Raw genomic sequence first — 12,692 nt, forward strand, 5'->3', positions numbered from 1 at the left:
TTGGAACACAGACACAGACAGACAAACAGACACACAGAAAAGGACGCATACATTAGGGCCATCTGTACACAGCGTTGTTAGACAGGTGAGATGCATCGCTGACACTTCTGTCTGATAGGATTCAGGTGGGATCGTAACAAACCTCGCACCGTTACTAGCCTATATAATATCAATAACCGCTCTTCGGTGTATTTTTCAGTTGGGGCTATTACAAACCTCGGTCGTGTACAGTTACCATATTATTAACAACCTCTTCTGTGTATGTTCAGGTTGGATCTAACCAAACCTCGCACTGTTGTTACTTCACGACTAACAGCATCTCGTGTGTATTTTTTTCAGGTGGGACCAAATCAAAGCTGGCACCGGCCTGACGCAGCCACTGACCCGAGCTCCGTGGATGGGGGACTAGCTGGCCATGGGCACCCGGCGGGGCCACCTCAGCTTCCTCAGACCCTCCAGCGGCAAGGGGACCTTCATCGGTAACCTGCCCCCCACCCAGCCCACCCCTTCCCCCACCCCGCCACCCCTGGGGACAGGAAGGATGGTCCCGCCGCTGGGGCCAGGGAGGGCACCCGGCGACCGAGGAGGAGGAGGACGGAGAGGGGGTCCGAATGGCACGGACCCGATCTTCCAGCCAGGCGGCCTACCCTACTCGCCCAGGGAGGACACCCGGTACTACCCAGGGACAGGCCTGGGCAATGGTGGTGGTAGTCATGGCGGTCCTGGTGGTAGTCATAGAAACCTTTCAGACACCGCCTCCTCGGTTCTCTCCAGCGAATTTTGGGGAGGAGGAGGAGGACTGGGCAACGCCACCCTCTCCCCTTTCGACCTGTGTGACGAGGAGAACGACCCCTTCTGCATGTTCGCCAACTTTACCTTCAACGACACGGACATGGGTTTCGGGAACCTGTCGGCAGGCAACGCCACTATGCCCGAAGTCTTCACCAAGCGCTACTGGGCCATCCTGCTCATCATCTTCCCCATCTTCACCGTGTTCGGCAACGTGCTGGTGGTCATGTCCGTGGTTCGCGAGAAGAACCTCAAGACCGTCACCAACTACTTCATCTGCTCACTGGCTGTGGCCGACATCATGGTGGCCGTCACGGTCATGCCTTTCGCTGTCTACATGGAGGTGAGTGAATGACTGTGCAATACAATACAATACAATACAATACAATCTTACCGTCACGGTCATGCCTTTCGCTGTCCACACGGAGCTGGGTGAATGACCGTGCAATACAATACAATACAATACAATACAATACAATACAATACAATTTACCGTCACGGTCATGCCTTTCGCTGTCTTCACGGAGCTGGGTGAATGACTGTGCAATACAATACAATACAATACAATACAATACAATACATCTTACCGTCACGGTCATGCCTTTCGCTGTCTACATGGAGCTGGGTGAATGACTGTGCAATACAATACAATACAATACAATACAATACAATACAATACATCTTACCGTCACGGTCATGCCTTTCGCTGTCTACATGGAGGTGAGTGAATGACTGTGCAATACAATACAATACAATACAATACATCTTACCGTCACGGTCATGGCTTTCGCTGTCTACATGGAGGTGAGTGAATAACTGTACAATACAATGCAATGCATACAATACAATACAATGCAATGCAATGCAATGCAATGCAATGCATTATGCCGTTACAGTCATGCCTTTCGCTGTCTACATGGAGGTGAGTGAATAACTGTGCAATACAATACAATACAATGCAATGCAATGCTGTGCAATGCAATGGTATGCAATGCAAGGCATCGTTATGGTCTGACGGATTATGGAGGCTGTCACAGGTTGACTGTGCAATACAATACAATACAATACAATACAATACAATGCATCACAGTCACGCCTTTTGCTGTGTACATGAAGGTGGGTGATTGACTGTGCAATACAATACAATACAATACAATACAATATAAGTACAATGCATCAATACAATACAATACTATTAATCTATATTGGTCTGTCGCATTGCGGCATTATGATGGCTGTCTGCATGTACACGAGTGAATACAGACTGTACAATATATCGTCAATAGTTTGTCAGTTTGTCCTGTTCGCAGTTTACATCTCGGGTGTTTTATCGTTGAGCTGAAATTTGGTGTGTAGCTGGGAAATGGGGGATTAACGTTCGTAGCCAAAAAATAAACACGCCCAGGCCATTTTCTAGTATCTACCGTGTACGCTACAAGTGAGTTATGTTCGGTATTTCTAGTGTGTGTGTGTGTGTGTGTGTGTGTGTGTGTGTGTGTGTGTGTGTGTGTGTGTGTGTGTGTGTGTGTGTGTGTGTGTGCGTGCGTGTGTGTGTGTGTGTGTGTGTGTGTGTGTGTGCGTGTGTGTGTGTGTGTGTGGAAACTACAGCTTATTTCTTTAATAGACTTCCGTCTGCAAAACTTGAGTTTAACTTTTTTGTGTAGAAGTTGCAAAGTACTTCTGCTTCACGAAGTCTTGGCAGTAGAAACCGAAAGAATCGTAAAAAAGATCTTTAGTGCTGAGTTTTTTTGGTTTTTTTTTAAGGTAAAGTTAATTAGTTTGGCGGATGCACCAAAAGAGCATTCATTACCTTCCGTTTTTCTAGTTTTGCAATTTGAGTTTATCGCCCCTTTCATTTTTTTGTGTGTTTGCACACAAAACACGGTAACATAATCGTGCACACGCATACTGTTCGTGTGTATGTGTGTGTGTGTGTGTGTGTTCGGGATGGGCGGGAGGCTTTTCTTACTTCCGGTTCGATAAGTTTTGGCAGAAGAAAACTTGATGACCCAAATAACACCCCTGCATCGGAGCTCGTTTTTAATCACGAGTTTATTTTTCCAACTTGTTTTTTCTAAAGGTAAACTTAATTAGTCTTGCAGATGCGGCTAGAGAATATTCATGACATTACGCTGGTGCAGTTTCACACCTCTGGCCTATCTGGCACGCATCATGTGCTTTTACGCAGCGCAGTGTTACGTAAGAGGGCTCGGGCAACTCGAAACGAGGTCACACGCTGACGCGGCAGAAGCTGATCTGTGTCCATCGCACAGGCATATGAAGAATGCTACATGTGCTTTTATCATGATATACATTTTGGACTCTAAGATCAAAGTTAGTTAGCCGGTTTTACACGGGGTTTGTTTACATGTTTTGTTGTTGTTGTGTTTTGTTACATTTAGTCAAGTTATGACTAAATGTTTTAACATCGAGGGGGGAATCGAGACGAGGGTCGTGGTGTATGTGTGTGTGTATGTGTGTGTGTGTGTGTGTGCGTGCGTGTAGAGCGATTCAGACCAAACTACTGGACCGATCTTTATGAAATTTGACATGAAAGTTCCTGGGTATGATATCCCTATACGTTTTTTTCATTTTTTTGATAAATGTCTTTGATGACGTCATATCCGGCTTTTCGTGAAAGTTGAGGCGGCACTGTCACGCCCTCATTTTTCAACCAAATTGGTTGACATTTTGGTCAAGTATTGTTCGACGAAGCCCGGACTTCGGTATTGCATTTCAGCGTGGTGGCTTAAAAATTAATTAATGACTTTGGTCATTAAAAATCTGAAAATTGTAAAAAAAAATTCTTTTATAAAACGATCCAAATTTACGTTCATCCTATTCTCCATCATTTACTGATTCCAAAAACATATAAATATGTTATATTTGGATTAAAAACAAGCTCTGAAAATTAAATATATAAAAATTATTATCAAAATTAAATTGTCCAAATCAATTTAAAAACACTTTCATCTTATTTCTTGTCGGTTCCTGATTCCAAAAACATATAGATATGATATGTTTGGATTAAAAACACGCTCAGAAAGTTAAAACGAAGAGAGGTACAGAAAAGCGTGCTATCGTTCTCAGCGCAACTACTACCCCGCTCTTCTTGTCAATTTCACTGCCTTTGCCGTGAGTGGTGGACTGACGATGTTACGAGTATACGGTCTTGCTGCGTTGCATTGCGTTTAGTTTCATTCTGTGAGTTCGACAGCTACTTGACTAAATGTTGTATTTTCGCCTTACGCGACTTGTGTTTGTTTGTATTAGTCTTTCATTGTGTTGCATAAATATATATATATAGAACCCTAGTTTTGGTATAGGTTTGGCCGTAAGCTGGTTTGGCAGGTGGTTATCGGTATGCGTTCATGTACTTCACTGAACTCAACTCTTGGCAACAAGGTTATGTTTAAATTTGTTTGAAGCTTTTTGTTTTTCTTCATGTTTACAACTTTGACACGAGCTCGAGATATCGCCTCGAACTTTCACTAAGCGTAAGCAATGGCACATGTAGCTGATTATAACTACAACTGACTAGTGATGGACAAGTAATAACAGTATGACCTTAAGGGTTATTGAAAACTGCAAAGTAAAAGATTGCCGAACGTCCAAGTGAACTGTTATTGAGAACAGAGTTTATGTTATTAACCTGTCATGCTCTTGAGGAGAAAGTTTCAATCGTTTAGGTGCCTTGATCGGAAACAACAAGACATTTTCACCCATTCAAATCCAGTGTTTGTAAAAGGAAAGTTCCAGGTATTCAGGCGGCTATAGTATATCACACCTTTAACAAAAGCTACAGTATAGACCGTGGGGTGAAATGTACCGTTGATTACTCCGCACGCACGTTATGAGACGACGATGGCGAAGAGGAAAAGACCATAAAGGCCTAATCAGCCCCCTGAAACTGAATCCAGTAAATGTTTAATGGAGAAGTCGCCGGGGTCCAACACGAACGGATGTGAATTGGGTGAGATATAGGGGTTCCGGTATCAGACGATTGCACGCTGACTGCTTCCAAACGTTTAGGCCAGACGCGACGTACGTGCTTTTGTTATAACTGAGGTAACTGGTGGTAGATGTTGGTGACCTCACAGGGAGGGTGGTGCACGGACTGTGTCTGTTATTCTTAACTTCTTTTCTGTTCGATTTTTTCTTCTTCACAATACTCACAAAACAATATACAATCCTAAAACAATAGTGTCGGTAGCAATAACAACTACCAACTTCTGAATGTAAAGAATAAAAACAGGACAAATACAACACATTCTACATATCACATTGTATGTCAAACGGTGGAGGGGTAGTTGATGGAGAGGGTCTGAGTGTCAATTAGTGTGTGTGTTTTTTCTTCTTCTTTTTGTAGGGAGGGGGGGGGGCTCTGTCAGGGGGTTGTGTGTTTTTGTTTGTGTGTGTGTTTGTTGTTTTCGTTTTTTTGTTTTTTTGTTTTTTGGGGGAAGGGGGGGGGAGGGATAAAAGACATCAGGAATGAATACAAATGAAAAGTAATCTTCCAAATAACCTGCGCCTTGGCTGTAACTTCCCAGTAATTTGTTATTTTTAAGCAACGATTTTTCTCATGATGTTTCAAATGGCGTCTTCACGCATGAGTTCTACGAACATAGGTCACAGTTGGTCGAAACGAATGGTCGTTAAGTTAATTGAATTGTAAATAATTAATCCAAAACTCTCCCAACTCCGCTTTCTTAGCACGCGACTTTCTGTTCAGATCATTAGTCATTCAGGCCACTAACGGTAATTTGGGTCAGTGAAAAAAGGCTTTAAATGCGTATTCTATCGAGTCTGATGGTTGCATTTTGTTTAAGCTGAAATGAACATCGACTGCAGTTGTCTTTAAGATGATTAATTCATTAGAAAGTCGACTAAAACCAGGGAACCAGAATACAGAATACGTCAGTACTCAGAGTTCTCTCTATGCTTAATGTTACCGTTAAAAGGACATACAGCTATGTGCACGCTTCGAGACATACACCTGTTTAAACAAAGAGTCAACGAACATGAAATTAAGTACAGTTCTATTGGCCCTTATTAGGAAACACGTATGCAACCTTTTTAGAAGCCAAAGTGTGTGGAAGGCTATCGGCCTTGTTTTAGTTCACTGAAGCAACACACAGAATAGCGCTGTTGGTGTTCGTGAGTGCAGGGAATGAGTATGAGTAGCATGCATGCAAATGATGAAAACGGGAAAAGTACAGTTTCAGAGCCACATCAGCGATTTTGCTGAGACTTGTAGTCTTAGGGACTTTAATGTTGCTGCAGTGGCCATATCATTGTTGTAAAGTGTCTAAGGTTTAGGCTGTCTTTGCCGTCATCTTTTCCCCGCCGTGAAAAAAGTGTCAGTGATTTTGACAGACGTGTCGGTGTCTTGCCCACTTCTGACGCCAAGCACCTTTCTTGTCTTTGCACAGTTGTTTGAAATCGTGCAGTAATGTGATCTTGTTAATGCACTGCCCAACTGCTGACAGATTAATCCAGTACATACTTTTTGTGACTTCTTGAAATCGCTCAACCTTCACCGGAGATGGCGACACAAATAAAATCTTTCTTCCCCCCCCCCCCCCCAAAAAAAAAAAAAAAAAAAACACAAAAAATAGTATGTAGGTGTTAACTGTAAAAGAAAAATAACTTGAAGTTGTTGTTTTGTATGTACACATGCACATGTGGCTTTTTGTTGGTTGAAAACTGTACGATCTCTGTCGGAGAAGATTTAGTTTTCTTGTAAAGTCTTCAATGTCGAGATTAAACTTTTAAAAAGAAAGTGGTTTTTTCTTCTTGATTTTGTTTATTTGTTTGTTTGTTTGTTTGTTTGTTTGGTTTTTTATGTGTTTTTTTAGAGGGTCTGGGAATCGGAAACGTTGCATTTTTTTCTTATTTGCCTTATAATTTCGAATCCACAGTCCGGTTGATCTAGGTCGTGTTCCTACCATGCTTTTTATTTAAAGAGGGATCCAACATTTAATATGGGTTGTGCACGACCCACGCCCTTTAAATAAAGATACACATTGTACTGGCTCGTTGCATTGGAAGTGCGCCTGCAGAAGATGATAACGGAGAAGAGCGGTTTCAGAGCGATTAGCTCAAGTTCTTTGACATTGTGAATGGAAATATTTACTCTCTTTACGCACATGTCTAACTGCCAAAACATTCATTCGAAATGTGAACTGACCTGTTTTACAACATCCTAACATCACAAAATAACTAAAACTCTTCAATTTCTGGGGGCGTTGTCCCCCGAACCCCCACTATAGGTGTAGGCAGTAACTGAAGGCAGTTACATGCCGAAATATTGATTTAAACGTACCTAACCTGGTTACTGGTGTGATTTCTTTTTATTTCGACATTTTAACATCTCTAAAATGCGCTCTTCTTATTAGTAGACTATCCGTGTGCTGCTTCTTCATTAGGCATCACCAGATGAGTAATTAGGTGAACAGCTGCGAACTGAGGGGATTGCGGAGGTAAGGAAAGGCCATTACATTGCGTAACGTGATTGAAATACAAGGTATTACAAGATCCCTTGAGTCGTGAGTAATGATGAGTTCACAAGACAGAACATCGGGTCTACGGCGGGGCCATCAGGGCGTGAAGTGGGGAGAGAGATAAAGAAATAGGGAGGTAGAGAGAGGAACAGACGGACAGACAAACAGAAAAACAGACAGAGATAAAGACAGAGATGGAGAGAAAGAGAGAGGAAAAGACAGACACAGACAGAAATATAAACAAAGATAGAGAGACTGAGAAAGGAGGGAACGAGAGAGAGAGAGAGAGAGAGAGAGAGAGAGAGAGAGAGAGAGAGAGAGAGAGAGAGAGAGAGAGAGAGAGAGAGAGAGAGAGAGAGAGAGAGAGAGAAAGTGAGAGAAGGAGGCAGACAGACACACAGGCACACATACACACAGAAAAAGAGGTAGCGAGGGGCACTGGTTCAGCTGAACGTTCCTAATTATCTTTCATATTAATTTTGTTGGCGGAAGTCGAACCTCTCAGGACCTTCATGGATTTTTAGCATGGCCGGAAGAACAATTAGTGTTTTTAACATTTTTAAAAAAAACACGGTTCGCATATGCTGACACTGAAACCGACAATGCTCTCCTAAAACCAAAAAAGACTCCACACTTGACATCGCTTGTTCAACATGTCCCTCATTTTTGTGAGGGAAGAAAAGAAGAACATCTCTCCCTAAACGAAAACAGAGCGTCCTACATTTCTGAAAATTAGATACTGGTTTAAACCCCAGTTGAGACAGACAGACAGGCAGACATAGTATTGGAAAAGGGGCTCTTGTTTTACCTTTCACCAAACAAAGATGAACAATGAGAGAGAGAGACAGACAGGCAGACAGAGTATTGGAAAAGGGGCTCTTGTTATACCTTTCACCAAACAAAGATGAACAATGAGAGAGAGAGAGACAGACAGGCAGACAGAGTATTGCAAAGGGGGCTCTTGTTTTACCTTTCACCAAACAAAGATGAACAATGAGAGAGACAGCCAGACAGACAGGCAGACAGAGTATTGGAAAAGGGGCTCTTGTTTTACCTTTCACCAAACAAAGATGAACAATGAGAGAGAGAGACAGCCAGACAGACAGACAGTCAGAGACCTTTACAAAAGGGGCTCTTGTTTTACCTTTCACCAAACAAAGATGAACAATGAGAGAGAGAGAGAGAGAGAGAGAGAGAGAGAGAGAGAGAGAGAGAGAGAGAGAGAGAGAGAGAGAGAGAGAGACAGCCAGACAGACACACAGTCAGAGACCATTGGAAAAGGGGCTCTTGTTTTACCTTTCACCAAACAAAGATTAACAATGAGAGAGAGAGACAGCCAGACAGACAGGCAGACAGACAGAGTATTGAAAAAGGGGCTCTTGTTTTACCTTTCACCAAACAAAGATGAACAATGAGAGAGACAGACAGACAGGCAGACAGAGTATTGGAAAAGGGGCTCTTGTTTTACCTTTCACCAAACAAAGATGAACTCAGAACTCAGAACTCAGAACTTTATTACATAAGGATAAAGGTTTTAGACTTAGCCTAATCTTCCAACCTGTCCTTGGAACAATGAGAGAGACAGCCAGACAGACAGGCAGACAGAGTATTGCAAAGGGGGCTCTTGTTTTACCTTTCACCAAACAAAGATGAACAATGAGAGAGAGAGAGACAGCCAGACAGACAGACAGTCAGAGACTATTGGAAAAGGGTTTCTTGTTTTATGTTTTTATGAAAGAAATTAACCTTTTACGAAACAAACACAAAGATGAACAAGAGAGAGAGAGACATACTCTCATCGGGTACACAATCTCTGTCTCTCTCTGTCTCTCTGTCTCTCTCACTCTCAGGCACACAGACAGACAGACAGACAGACATAGACACAGTTTGGAAAAGAGGGCTCTGATTTTTACTTTAAACAAACAAACAAACACCCACAGATGGACATAGTATATGAACGATGAATATGTGCTTGTTAAACAAAGACAAAGTTTGTAAAGCAAATTTAGGGATGTGTTGTCTGATAATGGCTTTTATTCTTTTCCCGGCGAACACATCGGCAATAAAAACTACCTAAGTAAACCCCGTTCCTTTTAACGCCGTGCCAGGGGTAAAAGTTTATGTCAAGGTGTAAGTACATAACATTACGTTATTTTATTCAAATCAGAGTCGTGGACATGACCCCAGGAACGAATTTTCAGTAGAAGCGTTGGAAGGGGTTAGATCTGGGCGCGCGCGCGCGTGTGTGTGTGTGTGTGTAAATGAGTGTGCGTGTGTGCGTGTGTGTGTGTTTGTTTGTGTATGTGTCTGTGTGTGTCTGTGCTTTACTGGGGGAGAAGTAGGTTAATTGTTAGTTAATGTGTGCTCTGCAAAACCTTTACTTAAGGAAGGTTTAGCAGCCTTATTTAAAGAGGAGGCATACATTCTTTGTACCAGATTTAACGCTTTGAGAGACTTACGATGTACAGGTCTGAAGATATCGCGGAAGTGTTCAAAATCGCAACAGCGTAGCAGAATTGTTTATTGCTTCCGGAGGATTACAATTCGGTCAAGAGAATCAGTGACAGATGGGTATAGAACCTTCTTTTGCAAAAAACTAATACACAAACGCGGTATGAGCACAACTACAAGTGGTTGCTCGTGCATATATAAATACATGCACGCGCGAACGCAATAACACACACACACACACACACACACGCGCGCGCGCGCACACGCACGCACATACTCTCATCGGGTACACAATCTCTGTCTCTCTGTCTCTGTCTGTCTGTCTGTCTCTCTCTCTCTCTCTCTCTCTCTCTCTCTCTCTCTCTCTCTCTCTCTCTCTCTCTCTCTCTCTCTCTCTCTCCTCTGACTCAGTATCACGTTCCATCAGTGCAGGGGGATCTGCTGGCCGCATCATGGCGTCCTATTGATTTCCGTTCTACAGCGGAAGTGACGAGGGCAGAAAGAAACATTGGCAGAGCTTAGTCCCGGTGAAGATCACCCCTTCCGGGTTTGAATTCCCAGTCGTCGATCTATCCAGATCACCTCAGGGATGCATACCTTGCGGTTTACCCTTAAGTAGCTATACACCTTTTAGTGCACATCTGTTTGTGGGGTGGGAGGTTGTTTGGGGGTATGTGTGCGTGAGTGTGCACGTGAGTGTGTGTGTGTGTGTGTGTGCGTGTGTGTGTGTGTGTGTGTGTGTGTGTGTGTGTGTGTGTGTGTGTGTGTGTGTGTGAACTTTGATAAGAGAGAGTAAGAGGGGTGAAGGAGAGAGAGAGAGAGAGTGAGAGAGAGAGAGAGAGAGACAGACAGACAGAGAGAGACACAGAGAGAGAGAGAGGGGGGGAGAGAGGGAGATGGGGCGGAGATAGAAGAGAGAGAGAAGATTTCACTTTGATTTACTTTTGGTTCGTGAAGCAGTGCAAACCTTATTCCCAAAGTCATCCTTAGTTTGGCGCGTTGATTATACGGAGCAGTGTTGTTTTTGAAGACTCGGAGCCTGACATTTCCCTTTACTCATTGACCTGTACACCAATCGACTTTGTTTCTCTTCCATTCCCGTGTAATGTGGCTGCTCTTATGGTTGCGCTCAATAGTCGTAACTTTATTTTGGATCTCCGTTCCGTGTACGTTTAAAATACTGTGGCTATCAATAAAAAGTCGCTGGTGGTGTTTCTTTTTTTATTAATTCTCCGGAAGTTATATATATATTGAGATATTCTCTTTGTTGATTTTTGTTTATGAAAATGTTTCAGTTAGTGTATAAAGGTCTTTGCTAGTTATTGTGCCTGTTAAGTATTTGTAATTTACCCAGATCCGGCTTTTATAGTATCTTTTTTTGAACCGCACATCATTTTTTTGTAGAATTGTTCATGCTGATTGGTTGTTTCATAAGTGTCATTTTCTTGGGTTTTATAGGGCTTGTTGGTTTGTATAAGTTGGAGCACGCAACTGTAGACATGCACAATGAGAAAGTTAAATAAAGAAGTAAAGCGAGCCTCCACCTTCCTTCCGCCACAAAAATCAAAACGACATACTAAGACGCAAAAGAGTTTACATCAAATAATGTAGGCGTTTAACTGACCAAAGAAATTGTCTAATCCAAGTCGTGTTCTTTGCTTTTTGTGTTTGTTTCTCTAAACTGTCCATTTTGGATTCCTAATTAGAAGAGTTCTGTGTCTCTCTAAAAAGGGAAAGGAAAGAGACAGCAACAATCTTCTCATGAAAAAAATAGAAGAACAGAAACCGGATGTTTCCAGGTTTTTTTTGTCAATGCCATTGCAAGTTTACGTTGAAGAGGATTTCAGATGTTCACCCCGGGACTTCTTTTGTTCCTTCGTTCGTCCCCATGTTAGCTGTTCCTGGTTCTCGTCTTTAGGGGCGCGTTCTTTGTGTGTTTGTTTGTTTGTTTGTCACAAACATTTTCTCTGGCCATTTCTCTGACATTGTTATGGAAATTGTCGTCGTAATTTTCTCCTCTTCGTTATTGTCCTTTATCTTTGTCGTCGTCCTAATTCGTACGTGTCGTCGTCTTTTTCTCGTCATCGTCATTATATTTAGTCAAGTTTTGACTAAATATTTTAACATCGAGGGGGAATCGAAACGAGGGTCGTGGTGTATGTGCGTGTGTGTGTCTGTGTGTCTGTGTGTGTGTGTGTAGAGCGATTCAGACTAAACTACTGGACCGATCTTTATGAAATTTGACATGAGAGTTCCTGGGTATGAAATCCCTGAACGTTTTTTTCATTTTTTGATAAATGTCTTTGATGACGTCATATCCGGCTTTTCGTGAAAGTTGAGGCGGCACTGTCACGCCCTCATTTTTCAACCAAATTGGTTGACATTTTGGTCAAGTAATCTTCGACGAAGCCCGGACTTCGGTATTGCATTTCAGCTTGGTGGCTTAAAAATTAATTAATGACTTTGGTCATTAAAAATCTGAAAATTGTAAAAAAAAATAAAAATTTATAAAACGATCCAAATTTACGTTTATCTTATTCTCCATCATTTGCTGATTCCAAAAACATATAAATATGTTATATTCGGATTAAAAACAAGCTCTGAAAATTAAATATATAAAATTATTATCAAAATTAAATTGTCGAAATCAATTTAAAAACACTTTCATCTTATTCCTTGTCGGTTCCTGATTCCAAAAACATATAGATATGATATGTTTGGATTAAAAACACGCTCAGAAAGTTAAAACAAAGAGAGGTACAGAAAAGCGTGCTATCCTTCTTAGCGCAACTACTACCCCGCTCTTCTTGTCAATTTCACTGCCCTTGCCATGAGCGGTGGACTGACGATGCTACGAGTATACGGTCTTGCTGAAAAATGGCATTGCGTTCAGTTTCATTCTGTGAGTTCGACAGCTACTTGACTAAATATTGTATTTTCGCCTTACGC

The 12,692-nt window shown here is 42.1% G+C and overlaps 1 protein-coding gene across 1 annotated transcript in view; it reads left to right on the forward strand.

Annotated features, from left to right (window-relative positions):
- The first annotated feature begins 611 nt into the window (after window positions 1-611).
- Window positions 612-12,692, forward strand: part of LOC138973202 (dopamine D2-like receptor) — a 45,119-nt gene continuing 33,038 nt past the window's right edge. Inside the window, exon 1 of the mRNA XM_070345911.1 lies at window positions 612-1,132. Coding sequence (XP_070202012.1) covers window positions 860-1,132 — 273 coding nt within the window. The 5' untranslated portion in view covers window positions 612-859. The remainder of the gene's footprint in view (window positions 1,133-12,692) is intronic.

This window comes from Littorina saxatilis, linkage group LG8, assembly GCF_037325665.1.
Source record: "Littorina saxatilis isolate snail1 linkage group LG8, US_GU_Lsax_2.0, whole genome shotgun sequence".
Lineage (NCBI taxonomy): Eukaryota > Metazoa > Mollusca > Gastropoda > Littorinimorpha > Littorinidae > Littorina > Littorina saxatilis.